At 34.0% G+C, this 25,129-nt stretch overlaps 1 protein-coding gene across 9 annotated transcripts in view; it reads right to left on the reverse strand.

The window, feature by feature from the left end:
• Positions 1 to 12,087: 12,087 nt before the first annotated feature.
• LOC145293258 (uncharacterized) overlaps positions 12,088 to 25,129 on the reverse strand; it is a 554,756-nt gene continuing 541,714 nt past the window's right edge. For all 9 annotated transcript variants that reach the window (XM_080139853.1, XM_080139849.1, XM_080139847.1 and 6 more), the window contains 2 exons: positions 21,017 to 21,534; positions 12,088 to 16,382 (listed from right to left, as the gene is read on the reverse strand). In XM_080139853.1, coding sequence (XP_079995979.1) covers positions 12,237 to 16,382; positions 21,017 to 21,534 — 4,664 coding nt within the window. In that variant the 3' untranslated portion in view covers positions 12,088 to 12,236. The remainder of the gene's footprint in view (positions 16,383 to 21,016; positions 21,535 to 25,129) is intronic.

Genomic DNA, 25,129 nt, shown 5'->3' on the forward strand with positions numbered 1-25,129 from the left:
CTGACAGTTAAGTCCCGGCAAAGTTCGACAACTCTAAAAGGGTCACATCAGTATTTTACACCGTCAAATCACGAATATTGCGAATTATTAGTTATAAAATAAAAATTATTAAAGTTTTAAGATAAAAAAATATGTAATTGATACAAAAATATTTTAATATTGGAAGCACTTGGTTAAATAAAGTAAACGAACAAAATATAAATTTTTATATGTTTATAACTATTTATTTAACAGAAAAATGGGTACTTGTACAGTTTAATCAAGACATTAAAATATCGAAAAAAGGTTATATTGTACGTATCCGTTATGGAGTGAAGTTCTCCGAAAAAGAAATTCACTCAATTTCACCAAAAAAAAAAAAAAAAACCGTAAATTTTTAGATTAGGTCCACCTCCAAAATTTTCTTTTAAATGATGACTCATGTAGGTTTTCGACTATGCTGAATACGGAAATCGCATTGAAAATTTTGCAGAAATAATTAGTTATCGAGATATAAAAAGTTGTATTATGCATTGTATTCTTTGGCGGCTATCTTTGTTACACGCATGAGCGCGCCATAAACAAATCTACACGCGTAACAAAGATGGCCGCAAAAGAATACAATGCATAAAATAACTTTTTATATCTCGATAACTACTTATTTCTGCAAAATTTCAATGCGATTTCTGTATTCAGCATAGTCGAAAACCTCTAAAAGTCGTCATTTAAAAGAAATTTGTGGAGGTGAGGTGGGTGGGCCTAATCTAAAAAAATACCGAGAAAACAATTTGTTATGATATCAAGCAAAAGGTTCGATTTTTAGGAAGAAAAGCTAATATTAAAGATGGGGAGGGAGTGTCAGCGTTTTACATGGAGTTATCTCCTCATGGCGTGTTCAATAAATTTCCCCAATGGCTGACTTCAACGCGGTCTCATAAAAACGTGTTTTTCCGTTGTAAAAAAAAAAAAAAAAAAAAAAAAAAAAAAAAGTACTCGATCAAATCAAATGAAATTTTTTTTTCGGAGATCTTCAGTCCAAAACGGATACGTACAATATAACCTTTTTTCGATATTTTTTATTTTTTAATGTCTTGATTAAACTGTACAAATTGCTAAGAAATGCAACAATTTTGTAGAAAGTGTATTATTGTCTTAACAGAAAAACGAACAAAATAAAATCTTAAGTAATGAACTACGTAACAAAATATAAATTTATACAAAATAAAACAACTTTGAAAATTAGACATTTCTTAAAAAGTGTATTGTTGTCTTATGCTTTTAATAATTCGTGGAAATTCGTGTCTTTTCTTACGCCATCTCCACAACTCTTTCATTAAATGGGAATGGAACAAATTTTCATATTTTTTTATATTAATTATATATTATATTTTATATTAATTACTTTTTTTTTATTTTTTTATTTTAAAGCTTTAATATTTTCTATTTTAAAACTAATAATTCGTAACATTCGTGATTTGACGGTGTAAAATACTGATGTGACCCTTCTAGAGTTGTCGAACTTGAATACCTTTAGGTATGTGCAAAATGAATAGCCGATACTCAAAATTTATTAAAATGTTTACCCCTACTTTACTTAAAAATTCACAAAAAAAAAAAAAAAAAAAAAAAAAATCAGAAAATGAACCATTTATCAAATAATGATCACGGAACATAATGAACCCATTATTTGGGTGTGTATTACTGTACACATAGATTCGAAAAAGTTGTCAAAAAAACAAATATATGACAAATAAATGTTATCAAAGGCAAGATAAGTTACTTTTCTACCAAACTGGATATATTTTTTGTGTTTTTATTCGATGTAACATATTTATTCAGCTCGAAAAACATGCAGTGCTTACCGATGTATTGGACAATTCAAAATGGCGGTCGACTCTCTCTTAAACACGGTGAGTTCGAGAAAAGGTGTTATAAATAATAAACTAGACAAAATACTATTAAAAAAATACCGAATATATGTCAACCTATGTCACGGTAATATATATTGAGCGAATTTCTAACAGTATTTTGTTTTTTGACAACTTTTTCGAATCTATGTGTACAGTAATACAAACCCCATTATTTTTATTTGAATCTTAGTAAAATTTTATTTTAACAACAACAACAACAACAAAAAAACACCTTTACTAAAGTTATGGTTTTCTGTAGTACAAAATAAATAAATGAATGAATTTATTTTTGCTTTCTTTTTTTTTTTTAATGAAAATAAAGCATCGTTAATTGTAACAATAAAAAAGAAAAATTATTTTTTCAGGGACATTACGAAAAAAGCCCCTAACGTCAGTATTAATGAATCAGATATAACTTGAAGAAATAGTCATTTCTCGAACTACCGATATTACCATTGAATTAAGCATTGTTTATTTAATATTTTCACACACACACACACACACACACACACACGCACACAAAAATTATAATTGTAAAAAATATTTCTACCTTTTTCTTACATTGCATATTTCACGTAATTTTTATATGTAAGATTCCGATACAAAACCTATCTGAGAACACTGCTAGGCACATAAAGTACCTTCGTGTGAAATTTTATAAAAATCGACCCAGCTTTTTTGGGTCCATAGGGGAACAAACTCACACACAGACAAAGTTTATATATATATATATATATATATATATATATATATATAATAGTAGAAATTATAGAGATTATTTTTATAGTGTCCCGACTGACTGCATTATGTAGCATTAATATGTAGGTTATTCAGAGTAGAGAGCTGGATTGTTGGTGAGATTGATTACAAAGAACGGGAGGTTTATTTCGAACATAAGCTTCTTCGATATAGGACATATGCATTTTGTCGTATACGAAAGCTGTGTGAGTTGTGGTTGTAATAATTTTATCTTGGAATAGGGAAAAAGAAAGCTAGCACTGATTGACATTTAGAAAAGTTCACAGCCGTCCTTTTTCACCCGCCAGAATATGTGGCCAAATAGCGTGCACATGTATATGAACAAGAAAAAAAATGTCTTTCCGTCCAACACATAAGCAATAACAAGTTATGACATTTCGAAAAAGCAATTAACAATTACTGATGAAAAATTTGGATTCAAATGAAAAACAATTTTGACATTCATATCGACTTATTTTGGCCGTTTGACTAAAAGCAAAGTGTAATATCTGTTCTGATACTAGACTTTATATTTTTTTGTTCTCCGTCAGTAAAGCAAAAATCGTTCCAGAGTAAATCAAGCTGAAATTTTTTTTTAATAACTCAGAATCTGAATCATTTGGGAAGCTGACCATTTTGTCTAATTCTGTCCTTTTCGAGAGGTAAGTACATAAATAGGAATTCCAAATAAAAGTTCTTGATTAAAAAAGAAAAAAAGAAAAGTGCAACCACACATTTTAAAGGACGGTTCTATATATCGCCTGAATATTTGTTCAATGCAATTTTAAACCTGCCTTTGGTAACATTTATTCGTTACATATTCGTTTCTTTACCATTGTTTTCGTTTATTGTCTATAATAATAATTGTTCGAAAATTCTTTAAACTGTTTTATTTGGGGCGGGGTGGGGGTACAAAGATAACGCCATCATGTTTTCTCCTGTGGAGTCCAGAGAATCGCTCAAAAATCGAGAAAAAAAAAGGCAGAAAACCACTATCTATTATTATTATTTTATTAGTAGTATAATCATTATATCATTATTATTTTATCATTTTTTTATATAATACAGGGCTCTAAAGACAAATTTATCTTTAGTTGACCTTTGACAACTAAATATTTTCGTTTACTAGTCAAACGCACATGATTTTTAGAATATGACATCTTTGTTGTTGTGACGAGTATGTACATCATAAAGATTTTTCTCTGTGTATGTTTTTAATAAGTGTAATTCTAAATATATACCTAATTTTATGTTGATACTTGAAGGTATGAACATTTGAATTTCCCCAGATATTTTTTTAAACAGCCTTTGTTTAAAAAAAAAAAGAAAAAAGTATATTTTTTTGTTGACTTTGCTCATTTTATATAAAAAAAAAAATTGAAAAGATATTTTTCACTCAGTAGTGAGCTTTGAAAGAGTGTCAGTGAAAGAAATACAATCGCCAAAAAACAAGTGTTGCATTATTTCTAGTCGCCACTTTGAAAAACCACTCGCAAATGCGACTTTCACTCGCAATGTAGAACCCTGTTGTAGTAGTAGTAGTAGTAGTAGTAGTAATAATAATAATAATAATAATAATTAAAAAAAAAAAAAAAAAAAAGCTTAGTTAATCAATGTTTGTATCCCTGAGAATTGTATATTCTGTGATTAAAATATATTGAAAAATAAATGCTAAAATATTCTTCAAGTTTAGCAGGGATGTGACTAGCCGATGCAAAAAAAAACCCAAAAAAACTGAAATCAAGATGAATTTTCTTGACCTGAAGAGCCATATCTCTGTTGTGTTATGTGTGGACAGAGAGAGAAAGAGGGCAGCATAAAAACATTTTTTTTCCCAAACAACTTGCATCAGTTTCAACTAAAGTCAAAAATAAGAGAAAGACACAAAGTGTGTATGTGGGGAGGAGGAGATGGAGATAGGAAATGATACTTTGATAAAACAAAAAATCATATAACTCACCTATCCCCATCATAAGTTTTTATTTATTTACTAAGGGTCTTGATATAAATGTTAACACCTAAGACCGATCAAGGAATGAGTGTCAGGTGAACGATGATACACCAGCATGATTAGTAATGGTGGTGGTGATTGGGCAGAATTTGATTATTTAAAAGGGGCTACTCAACAAGAATTTGTTTACATTGGACTTGGAAGCAACTATGTTCCACAGGTGAGCAGTTCTAGGAATAAAAACTTTGCTTGTGAAGTTCCATTAAAAGAGGGAGAAAGTTAGAGAAAGGGGGGGGGGGAAACTACTGAAGAGAATATACCAAAACCACAAGAAAAAAAAAGAAACGCAGACATTTAGAACTTATGATTTCCGGAAAATCTATAACAGTGTAGTAAATAATGGGCAATCAACAATTCCTCCACTATCCAACAATCTTGAAGTTGTTTGTACAGCAACCGAGAAGGCTAACCTGCTGTCTATAAACAGTCCAAGATAATAAATGACAGCATAATAAAGAGGGAATAGTCCATTATAAACAGAGGGAATATCAGCATATTTTAATCTACAGCTGGAGAGGCACATATCTAATGTATATCTGTGTATAAATATGTATATTTATTGATTAACCTTTATGTATGTAAAAATAATTATTAAATATACAAGGTGCCTTCAATAAGTTCCAGATTTCTTTAGTATGGGCACTTTTATTGATAGTACACAAATGAAACTCTAGTTCCCTTCGAAGTAATCTCCTCTGGCTGCAATACACTTGATGTACTGTTCCAACAACTTCTGGAAGGCCCCGTGGAAGTCCTTTTGTGTGAGTGTGTCAATGACCCTGATCACAGCTGCTTTCATTTCCTTAATTATCTCATAACTACAGCCTTTAAGGTTTTCCTTGAGCTTAGGGAATAATCAAAATTCACAGGGACAAGGTTTGGACTATAGGAAGAGTGAGGAACTGTCTTGATGCCCATATTGGTCAAATAGTCTGTGACAAGGATGGAGTTGTGGACTGGTGCATCGTCTTGGTAAATGCCGCTGACCCGATTGAAAGAGTGCTGGCTTCTTCCAACGGAATCTTTTCCTGAACTCCCTTAAAACCGCAACATAATATTTCTTGTTGACCAACGTCGGAACCCAGTGGAAGTAGATCATGCCCGTGCTGTCAAAAAAAGGGATCATCATAAGTTTATGGGTGGATTTGCTTTGTCTGGCCTTGTTGGGTCTGGGAGAGCCAGCATGACTCCACTGCGAATTCTAAAATTGTGAGGTCTGCCTTCGCGCCTGGCCTCCATAGAATGGAAATAGGCACAAACTTTAATAAAGACTTTTCATATCTATCTGCGTAAGTATACTTTGATAATTGTGTTTCAGTTTGAAGAAATATGGTATGATAAAATTATGGGGTGATCGTTTGCACCTGACCTCCATAGAATGGAAATATGTCACAAAGTTCAACAAGGTTTTTTGAATATAGATCCACATAATATTGTGATAAGTGTTTCAGTGTGAACAGGTATGGTATAATAAATTATGGGGTTTGTCTATTTTATTTTTACTTTCATCATATTTTGCTTTAGTTTTGATACCCCCCAAATTCACAACCCTTCCTTTTCATAACCTATCATACTTTCATAAATAAAAGTCCAATTTCTGTAGGCTGTTTTTTAACCCAATCAACGACTGGTACGTTTGCTAATATATATATATATATATATATATATATATATATATATATATATATATATATATATATATATATTCATGGATGTAATCGATGTATATATGCACATAAATATTGATGGATATAGCCTATATATATATATATATATATATATATATATATATATATATATATATATATATATATAAAAGGGAGAATGAACACTTTTTCGGGGTCAACGGCCAACTAGCACCATGTATATATATATATATATATATGTGTGTGTGTGTGTGTGTGTTGGGGTAGAGAGGGCTCCTGTAAGCCGTGGTGAAGCAACCTTCCTAGGAGAAACAAATCTGATTTAAAAAACCATAAAGCAGAAGACCAGTACCCACATTAAGCTGGTCTGCAGTTTAACTTGTTGCTGGTTATCTTGCTCTTACTTATTGCTGGACCTCAACATTTTGAACCGAGAGAGAGACTTAGCTGTCGTACAAAGCTAAAACTCTGTAACATCATCTTTGTATAGATACTCCCTCAGGCATTTGGGCTCATGGACTTTAAATGTCTGAGGGAGTGGCACTCGTCTGACAAGACGTTGCAATCATTATATATATATATATTGATGTACATAGTCGATGCATATATGTATATAAATATTGATGGATATAGCCTATGTGTATAAATGTATACATATATATATTCATTGATGTATCTAGTCGATGCATATATGTATATAAATATTGATGAATATCGCTTATATATATATATATATATATATATATATATATATATATATATATATATGTGTGTGTGTGTGTATAAATACATATGAATACATACATATATATTAATGGATATAGTCTACGCATATTAGAAACTGAAGTTTCAGAAATAGAAAGTTCATAGCTATTGATATAAGTGGAAAATTACGATTAATAAGCGTTTTTTGCTTTAGCGTATTATTACAGATTTTTATTTGATCTAAATCTATACGAAAGGGGAGGAGGAAAGACCTTTTATTTTTAAACTATAGCAGGAAATATAAAAGTAAATGGCGCAAAGAATTTTAAAATTATGCATGATAAACTTCATTTTATTTAAATTTGGGTTCAAAAGAAAAACCAAAAAAAAAAAAAAAAAAAATTTTCTAGACAAGTTATCAATTAATTCTGTTGATTATAGCCATTTTGGACACAAATATTGCTCTCTCTCTCACAGTAACTTTGGTTATTAACCAGTAAAAAATAAGTGGTTGATCATAGTCAAGGATGTACACTAAGGGGTATGTGGAAGACATCCTTTTCTCAGGCTTACTCCGCTTACCCTTGATCCTAAACTTATAATGCTGAGTGTTTAACAAGGTGGTATCTAGCACTATATTCAAGGTCTTCCAATAGGAATCAACCATAATAGCAAACACATTAACCATTCTACTAAAATGGACAAGTAAAGATTCTAAATATTGGATCTCTTAGCCTATTAGAGGTATGGTCTTGTCTGTGTAGCATCGATATGACTCTACTGAACATTGAACCCTGGTCCAATGGCAAATTAATGAACTGTCTAACCATTATGACAAAAGAATCAGTAAAGATTCTAAATATTATAGGCATAATCTTGGCTTGTGTAGCATTAATTCGACAAAGTGCTGAATTGTTTTGTGCATAAACAAGGCATGATGATACAAAAATGGCAATAGGTATAAAAGCAGGACAAAAATTTCTCGGTGGGGGGTGGGGAACATTCATCGATACATAAAACCTGAAATAATAGAAAAAAATAAAATGAAGACAAGTCAACAAAGAGAAACAAGAAAATGAGGATTATTATTGGAGTATTTTGTTGAATTTATTTCCAACTATGTCCACTCTTGAATGTCTTTTTTTTTTTTAATTTTTTTTTTATTTTTTATTTTAACAATAAAACCTCAATTTCAATTTTTATCCTAAAACCTTTCTTTTATCCTGTGTTCATTATTATCAGTATTTATTTATTTATTTTTTTGTTTCCAAAATCATAAGTTGACAGGACCCGAGAGAGAAAGGCTGGACCAGTATCCATATTTGTCTTTATTATATTTTTTGTGGGGTGGTGTGTGAATGTAGAATGAATACATTCTGTATATACTTCAATGTATATTGGACGAATCTTTTCTGTTTTTATTCAACTTTGAATTTTTTTTTTTTATTATTATTATTTTTTTTTTCAGCAAACTTTCATACATGACAATGACAACCAGTTGAGTTGAAGTGAAGGGGTATGGGGGAGGGAGGGAGGATTAAACAACCACATCTTGTGGGATTCGGATGTGTAGGGATGGATGAGTGGTGATGATGGGACGGGTAACAGCAGCAGAAACAGCAGCAGCATTAAGTGAGGAGGAGAAGGAAGAGGCGGAGGAGGAGTTTGGTTTGGTTGAGAAAGAGGAAACAATATCTTGTTACTTGTTTTATTTACCTGTAGGTTCAGGGGGGGGGGTATGGTCAGCTGCCAGTCTGATCATTCACCAAGTCTCTACCCCACTCGCTCACCTTTGCTCATCTGGCTGGAAAAAGAGATGAGCAGGGATGGACAAAACATGAGAAAATTAAAGGCATAAAGTAAATAAGAAACTATATATATATATATATATATATATATATATATAAAATTCCCCTGATTTTTAACATCAAAGTGTCTATATATATATATATATATATATATATATATATATATATATATACCCCTCAGAATTCAGCTGCAGACACTTTCAATGATTTATTTCTTTCAAACTTAAAATGCATATATTTAAACAGCAACTCTCCAAACATATTTCATTGAATTAGAACATGCATTTTGTCAAGTGATTCTTTCATGAGAACTTCAAACTCTACTGAGAAAATTCTTTGATATCAGAACCAAAATGGTTAATAGACATTCCATGATTGAACTGATCTCGAGCAAAAAAAAAAAAAAAAAAATTATCATCCAAAAACTTGAAAGATTTAACAATAAAAACCAAACAACAAAACCTGTTTTATTCAATGGAACATGTTCTTATGATGTAGTTGCGTTGACCTTCCATCTTAGTTTCCGGATTCAAGGATTTAAAAATCCATTAACAGAATTTGTTTGTTAACTCGCTCTGTGTTGACTGTTGACAGAAAAAAAAAAAAAGGTATACATTTATTTTGGTCTGTTCTTTCTTTCCTTTTCTAATTACTTTTAAAAAAGTCTTTCTAACTTACACCATAACTTCTCCTCCCACCATAAAGATATAACTCCTTACTCTGCTCCGTGCTTATGGAGGGAAACTTATGAGCTTCCAAATATTGTTGAGATGCGATGAGTGATGTGTGTATCCACTTGGTTAGAAGGAGAAAAATCCTTAATCAATTAATAGCATTAAAAAAAAAAAAAATTATTTTCTATCCTATTTTTGCTAATGATTTTTTTTTTGTCCACGATATGCTTCGAAAGTAATGACAAGAGGAGAGGGAAGAGGGCTTGGATGGTTTGTTTATTTACACAATTTTCTTGAAAATCTTAATAATCTTGTCATTAAGATATGAAGAATGAAATGAGGAGAAATAAAATGAATTCTACAGGATTCGCTCGTTGCCTGATCAAAATGCTGGTCTTTCACAGCAATTAGGAAAAAAAAAAGAAAAAAAAAAAAAAAAAGCCATTAATAGTTGAGACAGATTAAAAAAAAAAATAATTGAAACCATTTTTTTTTTGTTTTTTACAAATACTAGATGGAAAAAAAATTTTTTTTCTTGTAGATTTGATGATCAGTTAATGGTGACTATATAGAATGATTTTAATGACTTTATCTTAGCAGACAAAGCTGAGCATAATATGCTTCCTTTTTAAAGTTTAACATACCAACGCATAAAACAAGCATTCACACATACACACATGCTTACATGAAATACCCTGAACATATTTATTTAGCAGTAGTACTGGGGGGGGGGGGAACTGCTAAAAGTTCATTGAAGCACACACGGGTGAAGAGGGAGAGGGGGAAATGATGTCAAAATCAGGAGTTTTATCAAAAGAAAATGTTTTACCACATATTCCTCTCTTTATTTTTTTAGTCTTTTACTTCTTTAAATGGCCAAATCATTTTTTTACTCCTGATGAATTACTTTTCATTTTTATTTATTTTTTTAATATTTTTTTTTATATTGTGGTTGGAATTATATGACCAAAAAAAAAAAAAAAAAAAAAAAAAAGTAAATAAAAAAAAAAGTAAGGAAACAAAATTATCTAGAATTTAACAAAAATAGAAATTCCAGTCTGTTTGATTCAAAAGTCTCAAAGAACAACAAACTGGAGCTCAGTGATCGGCAGAAAATAAGTCTGCTTGGGATTTAGGATCAGTCAGCATAAATGAAGCTGGTAGGCGCCTCAGTATATCTTCTTTTTGTGTGTGTGTGTGTGTGTGTGTGTTTATATTTCTATATGGATGCAAACAAAATAACCGTATGCATCAGACATACCTCTGTACATGCAGGGAATTATTGGTAAACAGAATAAAAGGTCAATTTTGAAAGGTATGCAAATTGAGATCCCATTTTTTTCGTTAGTGCAGACCATTAGTTTCAAACCATTTATATAATACATATATATCCTGGATTTGGAAACACCAACTGGTAAAAGTCATTAGTTGTTCATTGCCAGTAGATCAAATGACAGGGAGGTGTGAAGTGGCAGGGAGTGATGTGGTAATTAATGAACCCTGAACTCTCAATTGCCTTTTAGTTCCAAAAATAAAATTCAAGTAAGAAAAAAAAATAATAATAAAAAATAAAATAAAATTATTATCAACCCATTCCTCCCCACCCCCACTGTCTCCTATTAAAAAAAAAACCAAACAAATGTTCTTCTTTTTTTTTTCTGGTTGTAAAATAATTGGAGAAATGTTTTCTCTTTTTTTGTTTTTTTTCCATCTTTAAATTTCAAATGACACATTACTTAAGTCAGTTTATGCCTAAAAAAAAAAAAAAAAAAAAAAAAAAAAAACCAAAATAAAAATCTGAAAATAGTGAAGTCACAAAAAAAGTTTTAATAAAAAAAGGAAACGTAAAAAATAAATGCCCCCAACCCGAGGTGAAAAATGACAGAAAAGTTCAACATCTGCAGTCGTAATTTTTTTTTTTTCATTTGGAAAAAAAAAAAAAAAAAAAAAAATTTGTTGAAATTTCAAATTTGTCCAACATCTGAACATTTTTTTTTTTATATATCAGTTGATCAAATAAACAGAATTTATTCTTGGAACTATAGACGTTAAACAAAAAACAAACAAACAAACAAAAGAAAACTCTTCTTTCCCCAATCAGCAAGTGTTAGATTTTCTATGCCTTTATACACATGTATAAACGTATGCACACGTGTAAAAAAAAAAAAAAAAAAAAAAAAAAAAAATGCAACTGCTTGGGCAGATTAATGTATATACATATATGCATGTTCTTTCTTCAAAAAGTTGATAAAAAAAAAAATTCTCCCTTTCATTTTTCTTACATTTTTTTTTTTTTTTTTTTTTTTTTTCATAAATTTAATTACAAGTCATGACTTGGCTCAAAAGATTTTTTATCAGGTCTTCATAATTCTCTCATAGACACAAGATAATGTCAACAACAGCTCCGCTTGAATTAGTAGATGAATTTAAAGTCAGAGAGAGAAAGTAGGGCTGGGAGGGATGTTTGTATCTGTCTGAGTATTGAATGTAAGACAGAAGAAATTGTTATTTTTATTTTTTAAAATGATTTCTTTTTTTTTTTTTTAAATGATTTTTTTTTAATATATAGTTGTCAAAAAGCAACGGAGCTGTTTCACCTTGGGGAGTGGGGGTGGGGAGGTGGGGATAGAGGATGAACAACACCTCTGATCTCCCCTTCCCCATTCTTATTGCCTCCTGATATTATCGAATGATAATTTGTATTTAATATATATATATTTTTTTAAAAACATTTATTTGCACCACTATCAGCTATGGGAGCCTCTTCAGGTGGGTCCTGGCATGTTGGGCATCATACCCATGTACTGTTGGTTGAGGCCAGGCATCATGCCACCCATAGGTGCCATCTGACGAGGCCGGTTCTGAGAGTAAAGCTGTTGCTGAAACTGTTGAAACTGTTGGTTGAATCCAGCTGGGCTTGCAGGGTTGGACCCAGGACCTTGAGGTGGACCATTAGGGTGTCCTCCAGGCATACGTGGGCCACGCTGCATGGCTGGATGAGGCATGCCTTGCATTGCCATACCTGGGTGCATCCCAGGGCCTGGACTATGCATCATTTGTTGATTTTGCATCATTCCATTGTTGATCATCCCTGGTGGTCCACCCCCCATCATTTGCGGTGTAAATTGGGGATGCATATTATGAGGGGGCATGTTCCCATCCATCCCATGCGAAGGCATATTACCACACATATTACCACCACCTGAATTCATACCATTCATAGGACCCATATTGGGCATTGGGCCTGGGCCTATCATATCACATGGACCCATATTACTAGGGATGCCTGCCATGGGGTTGTTCATTGGGGACATATGAACAGGGCTACCCATATTATGTCCGGGCATATTACCTGGCATGTTATGGTTAGGGTTCTGCATCATCATTGACGGTGGCATATTGCCTGGGTGGTTGGGCATACCTGGTCGCATTTCTGGTAAGGACGGCCCAGCAAAACGTGGCATTTTTGCCTGTGGTGGTTTGCAGTCTAATGTGTGGACAGGGGAGGTGAGTTTTTGCATGAAGTCCAAATCGGGCCTTTGATGTTTGGCATTCATGTTTTGGGAATTTTGAACAGGCTGTGCGGGCAAATATTGGATGGTGTTGGGCGTCTTTGCCTGTATCTGAATGTTAGCATTGCCCACCGAATTGGAAGAGAAGCCAGGTGAATGCGTTATACGTGAATTTGGGTTAACCATGTGATTTGTAGGATTTCCGGGCTTTGTGTTTGTCGGTTTACCAGGATTTGGATGGGGACCAACGTTGGGCAACATAGATTGGTTTTGACTGACAGAGGTTGGTACTGGACCAGGACAACCTTGTTGTGGTGGCAGAGGTCCAGGTGGTCTCGGTCCAGGCACCTGCCCCATGCCCATCTGGGCTGCTTCTGGCGGCACTTGCATGGAGGGACTATAACTGGGTCCATCAATATTAAGCTGTTGCATTGGTGGCATGTTAGCATTCATAAAATTGTTGTTAGAGCCAGGAATTGGACCTTGCTGGGTCATTGGATCAGGTGTCATCGGACCCTGGCCTGACCGCACATTCTGACCTGGAGGCATTGGACTCTGACACTGACTTTGAGAGACAGCCATATTGTTGTTATTGGGCTGCGTCGTCAATCCTTGTTGAGGATTATTTGTTGAATTCTGTTGGCTGCTAACATTACCTTGTATCTGTATGCTGTGGAAGGGCCCACCTTGCATCATGTTTTGCTGCATCTGATGTGACAAGTGTTCGACTCCCTTTGCAAGGTTTGCCAGACTGGTTGATGTGATATTTGCCATGCTGTTCGTCTTGGACGATGAACTCGCGGATGAACATACACTACTTGATGTACTCGCTGCCCCGTTTGATATGTTTGAATTACAATTCATTAAGGGAGGGTCGTAATGGGATAACCGTAAAGCGCCACTGGACATTGGCGAGGGCCCAGATAACGGCCCGGGACTGGACATAGGACCAACACTGGATGACTGACTTGAATTAGACAACGGTCCCTTGTTCGAACCAGGTCCGATATGCATCGGAGAATTCACCTGGCCATGAGGAAAGTTATTGCTCTGACCTTCAGTAGTTAAGGTAGGTTGTTGTGGTTGTGAGGTGGCCATGCCTGGTTGCTGTTGGGGTGGTGGTGGGGGTGGTTGTGGTTGTTGAGATGCTTGTATACTCTGTGGAGGTATACTTTGTTTCTGTTGGGTCATCCCTGCTTGATGTTGCTGCTGTGGGGGCATTGCATGAGGATGCATGCCTTGCTGTTGTGGAGGAATACTTTGCTGATTTATATTGTGTGGTGGCATATTCTGAGAGTGCATACTCTGATGCTGCGGCGACATACCATGTGGGGGCATACCTGGAGACATACCGTGTGGGGGCATGCCAGGCTGATGCTGCGGAGACATACCATGTGGAGGCATACCAGGCTGATGCTGTGGCGACATGCCATGTGGAGGCATGCCTGGGGACATGCCATGTGGAGACATACCATGAGGTGGCATGCCCGGAGACATACCATGTGGGGGCATACTCGGAGACATACCATGTGGAGGCATACCAGGCTGATGTTGGGGTGACATACCATGTGGAGGCATCCCTGGTTGCTGAGATGGAGGTAATCCCTGTTGTTGTGAAGGTGGAGGTTGCGAAGGCATACTCTGTTGTTGTTGTTGTTGTTGCGGTTGCTGTTGGGGAGTAATACCTTGTAACTGCTGAGGTTGAGATCCAGGCGTACCTGGTTGCTGATGTGATGGGGTACCTGGATGGCTTGACACATTTTGTTGTTGTTGTTGTTGCTGTGGTTGTTGTTGTTGTGCACCCACTGACCCCTGTTGCTGCTGTTGTGAAGATACGTTTGGTGGCTGATTTCCAGTGGGTCCGGGTTCTCGATAAGCAGTATTCAATTGCTTTGTTATCGTTAATTCCTGACCCTCAAATGCATTGAGGTAATTCAGTTGTTGGGGAGATGGGGTTGGTTGAAGATTTTTGTATATTTCTTCCATATCTTCACGTTTCCGTTTGGTGGACTGTGCATAGCTGGGTGGGGGTTTGTTATTCGAGTTTGGGGGTCCCACATTTATATCAGGCTGAAACTGCTCAGGGTTACCAGCTCTCTGCAGTGTAAGATTTGAATTTTGCTTTGCTGATGGCGGCATATTAAAATGTGAATTCATGCCACCTGGAGACATGGGCGGGCCTGGGTGCGGTCCATGTACACCAGGATGCTCCATGTTTCCAGCTGGCGGAAGTCCGGAAGGAGAAAAGCCGTGACCCATCCGACCAAGTCCAGCCTGCTCTAGGGAGCTTAGAGATGGTGGCCGCCGAGGACCAGAGAATAAGTGCATAGGGTCAGGAGATTCTGGATGGCCATGTCCGGGTATCGAAGGTGACAACATGGGGTCGCTCATGATAGGTGAGGTAGACGCATTCATTCCGGCAACCCCTTGCCGTTTTTGTGAAATGGAACTATAATAAGATGGCGGTGAGGGATGCATTGAATTAGGTGGAATCTCCATCCCGGGGTTCATCTGGTGAGCCATTTGCTGCATTCGTCGTTTTTCTGCATAAAATTCTTGCTGGAGACGAACCCATTCACGTTGGGCTGTGGAGATGTTCTCCATGTTACCTGGTTGTGGACTAAATTGTGGGGGCATACCCTGCTGTTGTTGCTGCTGCTGTTGCATTATGAATTGGTGGTGCGACATCATATGTGGAGGCATCGGCTGCTGGCCCATCATTCCCTGCTGTTGTTGCTGCTGCTGCTGCTGTTGTTGTTGTTGCTGCTGTTGTTGCTGCTGCATCATTGCAGATTGTGGAGACATTTCATGGGGGGACATACTATGGGGAAACATGTTTGGGGGCTGTTGCATCCCTTCAGGGGGCATCATGTTAGCCCCTGGGGGAAAACCTCGTTGCTGTTTCAGTTCTTCTGGAAAAAGCAGAAGTTGCAACTTTTGGAGAGAAGCCAAAGATTCCTCGCGTTTTTGCAACTGTTCGGGCGTCAACTTATCGTCAGGGACTTTATTTTGTAATAAATTTCGATAGCCTTTACCACACATGCGATAGGGTTCGGGATCAAATCCCGGATTGTCCGATAACCCTGGAAAGTTGTTGCCCATCTGTCCCTGAGAAGAGTGACCCGGAGAAGCTTGCCAAGACATCATACCCCCACCCTGGCCCTGTGGCATCATATTAGGATTATTGGGATGGTTGGGAAAGTTCATATATTCTTGTTCTTGGAGGTTGGCATTCTGCTGTTGTACCCATTGCGCGACTGCCGAATTTGGATTTGGGCCCATGTTCGGCATATTAGAGTTCTTTATGCGACACATATTTGGTTGCCGAATATTGGCCATACTATACATAGGTACTCCACTGGGATTCCGGCAAAATGGACCTCCCTTTGGAGGAAATTTCTGAAAAAGAAAAATGAAAAGATAATGTCAGTGGAAAATATATAAAAATTTTATTTTGTTCTCAGAGAGAAATTTAAATAAATAAATAAATTATTAATAATAATGCATTGATTGGCACCACACTAAGTAGTTGAGAAGGGCTGAGCAGGATGAAAAGACAGAAGAGAAAACACTAACCAGACCTCCACTATATTGGTGCGAAGAAGACTTGGACCGCGAGGAGATTTATTGTCACCCAAATTCCAGTGAAGATCAATAGCTATTGTCGGCCAAAAGTCAATGACATGCGGCTGTTGCAATAACCCAAAATTATTTTACAAATGGTTATTGAAAGAGGTAGAGAGCACTGGAAATTTGGGGAGACTTGTTGTCACATTTGACAGCAAGAAACATCATTGGTTGTTATCAGTGACCAATCTAGTGAGCACAAATTATAAAAAAAAAAAAAGAAAAAATGAAAATTACTTAGAAATCATCATTCATTTTTGCCTATAATACAGGGTGGCCCACTTAAAAGTTATGCGGAAAATGTAGTAGAGAGGACGAACATTCTTTTATTGTTTAAATTCCCTGTAGTGTTATAAAAGATGCTGGAAGTCCTCCCCGTTAACATCTATGCATTTCTGGCCACGTTTCACAACGTTTGCAGATACTGCCCATAGATCTCCTCTGGTGATTATCCTGATAGCGTTGGTAATGTTCTCCTTTAGTTGGTCTAGATTGTGAGGATTATTTGCATACACTTTTTGTTTTAAGGTCCCTCAAAGATAAAAATCACATGATGACAAGACCGGGGAACATGGTGGCTATAACCCTTTGCTTATTGTTCTCTCTTCTGTAAACATGTCATGAACTCGTGTCAATGATCTATAAGATGTGTTGCATGTAGTGTCATCTCGTCGGAAAAAGAATTGCATTTTGCCTTGTGGTGTCAGCTGGTCGTTAAGAGAAAGATTAGAGAGATCGGGTTACTTTTAAGTGGGCCACCTTGTATTTGTCTGAAACTGCAATTTAACGCAGATATTGGCAATAATTTTTTTTATATACAAGAACCCAAGTTTGCCCAACTGGGCAAACTTGAGTCTTTGTACCGAAAAAATATCCAGTAAATAAAACGTTGTTTAGTAAATCGTTATTTTTTTGTCTTTTCATGCACCAAACATGGATATAAATATCATTAAATCTATATATATATAAAAGGAAAAATGTGTATGACCATTTCGTGTATGTCTCGAAAAGGCTTTTTTTGCCGACGTTCCCATGGGGGGGGGTGATCACTTAGAAGTATTTATATACCCCCTAGATAATAATATCTAGAATTTGGGAATGTGCGGGTCGCTTCTAGATTTATTTATGTCGACTTTTATGAGATTCGCGCTATTTCTAGTAAGATATAAATTCAAAATTGATTAAATACAGTTTAAAATAATTTGAATTTATAGGAAATAACACTATTTTTCATGATAAGAATGTATCATGTATTTATTTAACTAATTTCATTTTCGCTTTTTTCTTTAACTAGTTAAACAAGTCTGGGTGTTGAAGATCCCAGTTTTCCACTAAAACAACTGAAATTTTTTTTGTTTATATACTGGAGTACACGTTCGGAGAAAGATGAGTGAACAATACTAAATTTTTTAACAAATCAATCAAGCACTATCACAATAAAATTTTAGTAAGATTCAAGCAATCAACTATTTACATCAATTTCTTCTCAGTTATTATTTTGTGAAATTCATTTTTTGTGTTATTGGAGAGAAAATGAAAATGGACTACCATGTACAAGGATTGAACTTGCAACTTTTACATTATAATATGTTCTGGGATATCTATTATCAAAATCTCACCTGTCTGTTTGAATGTATGTATGTATGTTAGTATGTCTGCCTAAAACTTTTGACAAAGGCGACGGATTTTCACAAGATCAGTATCGTTTTGAAGCTCGACCCTTCGGACGACAAATATCGAAAAATTGGCTAAAAACTTTAATTCCTTCACTTTCAACTGGGCACTTTTCTACAAGGAGGGGGTCGCTTTTTTCGGCGATATTTTCTAAAGTCATCCCCTTTTTTCGATTGACTAGCCTTAATTTAAACCTACATCACTTCCGGTTTGGTGATGGGTGCAACATCAAAGACGTAATGTTCTTTTTTTCATGTTTTCTTCCTCTTTCGCGGTATGGGTTCGAGTCTGCCTACCTGCCTACTACCACTTTTTTTTTTGCTCAACACACACCTCCAAACACCCGGGCAACGCCGGGCACCCAGACTCGTTTAATACTAAAGCCACCCGTTGTTACCCGATCATAACACACATTTAAGTATGATATTTTAATGTATGTGAATTTCGTATTTATTATTAATAAATTAATACTCTATTAAAAAATTTATTTAATTCTGAAAAATACAAAAATAAATTACATACTAGGCCATTCAAAAGTGTTGGAGATTGTCATTGTACCTTATATATGTCTATCATTTTCTTAAACAGAATCTTCAATCGCCATAATACTACATTCACTGCAGTGGTCGTCCTACTTAAGATTACCAAATTGATTGAAAGATTTCTTTTTTTTTTTTTTTTTTATAAATATGAACATAAATAAATGTATATAAAAAACTTTTAAAAAACCTGTTGATTATATTTTACCCAATATAGAATAGTGATTTCAAAAGTTTAAAAAAAAATAAAAAATAAAAAATATAACTTGGATGGCATCATCTATAATGGAAACCAAAAACATTAAGTGTTCGAGCGTTAATCTGAAAAGATTGCTAGAAAGACTTTAGATGGTGGCAAGCAAATTCAAAGTTTTAACATAATGATGGATTTATTGCAAAATAATCTGCATCACTTCCATCTATAACAGAAGGTAAGTCCGAGGGTTTATATCATTCCCACCAGGATTATTGTATAAGTGTTAAAGTGACTATTTTTTTTTTGTCATTTGTCTATGTTATCATCTAAATGTTTTATTATTGTTTAAATCAATAATACAACATCGTCTTTTGAAATACTGTATATATAGTAGAGAGCAAAGGCCCCAAACACACCAATTTGTATATCTAACTTGCATAACTTTTTTCGAAACAGTTTTTAATAACTTGATGTTTGGTGTTATTCATTTGTAATTTTATTGTTGAATTTTACACATTTATTTTTTAAATGCTTTTTAACGTCTGCCAGAGTGATCTAATTATATGATGATCAGCACACACACACATATATATATATATATATATATATATATATATGTGCAATAGTTTTGGTAGTATGAATATTAATTAACCAAAGTAATTAAACAACAAAAAAAGATAAATAACTAAAACCTTTCCTAAAATATTATCATTACTAGCAGGCCACCCAGAGTTGCCCAGTCATAAAATATGCTTAATTATAGTATTTTAATTTACGCAGATTTGTATTTATTATCAGAGAGCAAATTCTCTATTACTATATTGTATCCAATATATATAGTAATGATTTCAAAAGTAAAAGACTTTGGTGCCATCAGCTAGGATCGAAATCAAAACATCCAGTGCTCCAGCCAAAGTCATTATTTAATGTTTCAGCCTTTGTTGTTACCATCTGAGGTATCACTAAATGGATAAAAAAGACTAAAAATTAAGCGACTTCACGGAAAAAATATATATTCATGCATGCTCAGAAGTTAGTTGATTTATTCCTGCCAAGGCCAACTGTTTTTTTTTTTTATGTCAATTTTGAACCCCCTTCACAGCTAAAAACTAAATCAAAATATTCCCAGTGTCCAAATATCCTGCATATCAAGTTTCAAGTTTGTAGACGAAATATTCAGAGAGGAGTTTGGTAGAGATGTTTCACATGGCCATGTACTAGAATGTTTTCATCTTAAAATTCTATGCAATTACGCACAATGTAGAAACTATGCATAAAATAATTAAGCATATTAAATAAAATTAATCATCTAATCAGAAACCATAAAAAATTAATGATTAATGAACGCTTGTTTTTTCAAAGGAATATGCAAAAATTATTTGATCTTCACGAAGTCGCTTGCATATCTATGATTGAGTATATTAAGAAGTTTGTTTTAATAACTTTTAATTAGAAAAAGTAGGCTTTTAATATCAATGTCGGAGTGATGAAAAGAACTCTGCTTTCTAGGTATACCTAGGATTAACTTTCAAGGGAGGTAATTTAAATGAAAACTTAATTTTTTAAAAATTACTTCATATTTATATCCAAAATATCTAATGTAAGTTATAGATTTTAAAAGAATATTTACAGATAAATTAATATCTGTTGGATGATAGGTAGTTCATTTGTCTGTAACAATATATATTTTGGCATCAAGTCATTATTCCAGCATGTCTGATTGAACACGACAGAGTTATTCTTTTTTCCGATTTTTCTGGATATTTTTTCCATTTGCAAAGTGATCTTTTTTATTTCAGCTGGCATGTTGTACAAAATGGCGCCCAAAAGTTTTTGTTCAGCCGTAGAGCATTTTTACATTATAAGACTTACATGTTAAATATTTGGAGGAAAAAAACTATTTTGAAATCATGTTTAAATGCTAATTGGGTCTGACTTTATAAAACCAGCAAGACAACATCATATACTAGACAATAATGGAAAAAAAAAATATTTACCTGTAAAAACTGCTTAGTGCCTGGCTGGTCCATATGAAATGCTAAGATGGACTTGTGGTGACCCTGGCGATATGAATCTGCTGCTTGGTTTGCTAAACTCGTATTAAAAACAAAAATCTGACTGTGTTGTTGCATGAAGTGTGCATCGATGGGTCCCCCAGATTGAGGAACTTGCTGTGGCGGTAGTGGCTGTTGGTGATTCGGAGACATCATACCTGGAAAGGGAGGCATCCCCTGTATAGACTGTGGAGGGGTTTGACCTAAGGGGGGACCCTGCCCGGGCCCACATCCTGGCATTCCTTGAGGATGGAGAGGGCCTTGTGGAGGATTTGTACAGTTTGCTTGTGAGGGCAGGGTCTTTGAATTGCCAATAGGCATCTGTGCCTGTGACACTCCGGATGTCGGACACTGACTCTGAGAGGCATTAGCAGGTGTCTGAGTAGTCTGCGGACCCACAGCCGTTGAAGGAGTTCGAGGCAAATCACTTGAGGCAGGAGATCGACCAATATTTTCAGCACCTGTAACAAAGGAGAGGGAAAAACAATAATTATTGATTTTTTTTTAAATACTCGCAGAGTCTTGAAAACAATAAAAAAGCCATCAATTACAATTCAATCATCACATATTTTGGAGACCAATTCTGTGATAATTCCAACTTAATACGATGTGAACATCAGTTTCAAAATAGAAAATATCAGTAAAGTAAAAGATGGATGTTGTATTATTGGGATTCTTTGGACTACTATTCTCATCTTCAGTATTATTTTGCACCATGTTTTGACAGATGCAACACTCGATCTTCTTAAACTCAGGTATCTTTCTATCAAACTGAATATATATATATATATATATATATATATATATATATATATGTCATCCACATACAGTACTGTTTTGCTGTTTCACAGCTCATCAGTGTGGCTCGACAGGCAACTGCCTCAAGCCAGGATCGAAACCCGACCACCCAAATGACAGTCAAGGCTTCTCACCATTGCGCTATACAGCTGCTGCTATGTGGGTAATGAATTAACGATGTTTTGACATCGTCCAAATGCCTCTGCCTGATTTGTTTACACAAAGAGCGTCGCTTAATACGCTAATAACAGTTTGTATATCACATCCCAATATGCTCAACCCAAGATAGGGAGCATTATATATATACACTTCAGATTAATGAAATGCAATAAATCTACTGGTATGCAAATCCAGTGATTATCGGTCTTACAAAATATTATTGGCTATAATATTTTATATAAGACAATCCCAGCTAAATAAAATTGCTCAATATACCAGATAGAGCAAATAAATCATAATTTGGGAATTTAAATTTTATGATTTAAAACGATTAAATTTCAAATCTAGAATTTTTATTATATGCAAAACAATACAGTTTAATAAAAATATTTCCTTAACTCACGAGTTTTCGATGTTTATACATCGACTCGGAGGAAAATATTAGCAAATATTTATTACCTTTAACAAATAAGGTGCAAACCATTTATAATATTTGCTAATATTTTCCTCTGAGGAAATGGATAAACTACGAAAATCATGGGTTAAATAAATATTTTTATTAAACTGTATTCTTTGTTTTGCATACAATAAAAATTCTATATTTGAAATTTAACCGTTTCAAATCATAAAATTTAAATTCCCAAATTATGATTTATATATATATATATATATATATATATATATATATATATATAGGCTTTAAACAAGATATCCGGAGTCATGTTGAGTTGGGAAACAAATAATTGTTTAAGGGGAAAACGAGAATTAGTTAATAAAAACGATTTAAGAGTAAATTTATAAATTAGCGATTATAAAAAAAATAAATAAAAAAAAAATCTAAAATAAACCCCGAGATGTCTTTCAGCCGATACATTGTCAAGAGAAAACACTGGCAGTTACGATTAAAAAAAAAAAAAAAAAAAAAAAAAAAGTAAATATCGCTTAACCCCCCCCCTCCCAACTTTTTACAAACGTGGGATGGGGAAATGGACAGGAGAGACAGTACTTCGTATTGACCACGCTAGAGATTGAACCATCATCCTTGAGAAGAGTGTCACAACTGAATTTTACCTAGTACTTTATCCATTACGCCACAAGTCCTTTTTTAATGACGTCCTTAAAAGGGTGCAGCCGATATGTTGGTTTTAATGAAGTAATTGATTATCGAATAACAGAATCGAGAATGACAAACCAAAGTCGGATGATATTGTTAATCTTATCTTGTTGAAGATAAAATATTTGAAAGGACAAAATGATTTTAAAGATTTAAAAAGTCAATAAAAACATTACTTTAATACATTTTTAAACAAACTTTTCTTTGGTTTTATGAAACTTGGTTAGCTTATGCTTTAATTTGTGTTTGAATAAAATAGCCAAGCGGTCAGTTTTTTTTTTGTTTATTTTTATTGTTTTTGTATCATTCTGATAAGCGAGATCGTTATGATAAAGATTAAATGCTGAAATTCAGTTCTGGCTGTGGATTCGCAGACAGGAAAACATTATCAATACAGAAAGTGTTCGCCATTTTTTTTTTAATTCCATATACAAAAAATAATGAAACGTTTTTAATTTAATTTTTACAATATCTTTTTTTTTATTTAATTGTTAAAGTAAAGAATAGTTAAAAGCCCCCTCCCCCACTTTCTTCATATTAAGAATGGATTTCTATATAAACAGCAAAAGTACCGTTTTTTTTCTTTTTCTTTTTTTGCAAATGCTCAAATGAAATGGAAATGTAGGCTTTTTTTGGGTTAAATTTCATTTTACAAAAACAAAACAAAAAAAAAACAAAAACAAAAAAAACCAACAATTTATAATGAATTAGATTAAAAACATAAGTTTCACTATGACTTCACATTATTGGAGACAAATATAGTTAGTTAGGAGAGACAGATTTTTAATGTCCATTTTCAAGGCCTTTTTCAAGCAATATACAAGCTTTAAAAGCAAAATTTGATATATAAAAAATGATAAAATAAAAAAAAAACTAATAATATTTTAATTAATAGTTTAACAATATTTATTTCGATTTTGAACTTCACTTTGGATACATCAATAAAATATATACATAACATGATGTAGTTTCATATGATGCAATCCGAGAAGAATCTATTCATTTTAGTTTTAATATTAAAAAAATATTTTAATAGAATTTATTCTGATTTTATTTTGAATATTCTGACACAAATTTTTTGCTGAATATAAAGAATATGATTTTCAAGGGGTTTTCAAGACATTTCTCATATTTTCAAGACCATTGCAAGGTAACAATAGAAATAAGGAACTCTTCAACACAAAACTCAAAATTCAAGGCCTTTTCATGCCTGTGCGAGCCTTATTAAGGTACTGCTTTGATTTTCCAGAACAGAGTTTCACAGCATCACCCAGATAAAATGAGACTGATTCTAATTTTCCTCCCTTACATGCTTGCATTTCAATGCTGTCATTTAATTCTTATCTACATTCAATTTGCTTGTGCATTCAGTGAGTTCATGTTCACACCAGATCTAAAAGTTAATCCCATCTTTTTAGTTTAGACCTGCATTGTTTGGCACAAGATTGCTAACTCTGAGCACCCCATTAGTGCATGCATTACATAGGCAGTAGCAAATGAAAAGAGGGGAAAAAGTAGGAAATAAGAAAAAGTGAAGAAAAAAGTGAAAGAAAAAAAAAATGGACTGGAAAAATGAAAGAAAGAAACAAATTGGAAGGAAAAATGAAAAAAAGAAACAAATTGGAAAGAAAAATGAAAGAAAGGAAAAATGAAAGAGAGAAAACAATTGAATAGAAAAATGAAAGAAAGACGAAAATTGAATGGAAAAATGAAAGAAAGACGAAAATTGAATGGAAAAATGAAAGAAAGACGAAAATTGGATGGAAAAATGAAAGAAAGACGAAAATTGGATGGAAAAATGAAAGAAAGACGAAAATTGGATGGAAAAATGAAAGAAAGACGAAAATTGGATGGAAAAATGAAAGAAAGACGAAAATTGGATGGAAAAATGAAAGAAAGACGAAAATTGGATGGAAAAATGAAAGAAAGACGAAAATTGGATGGAAAAATGAAAGAAAGACGAAAATTGGATGGAAAAATGAAAG

This window comes from Euprymna scolopes, chromosome 14 (genome assembly GCF_053919585.1).
Source record: "Euprymna scolopes isolate OS-2025 chromosome 14, ASM5391958v1, whole genome shotgun sequence".
NCBI classification, from domain to species: domain Eukaryota; kingdom Metazoa; phylum Mollusca; class Cephalopoda; order Sepiida; family Sepiolidae; genus Euprymna; species Euprymna scolopes.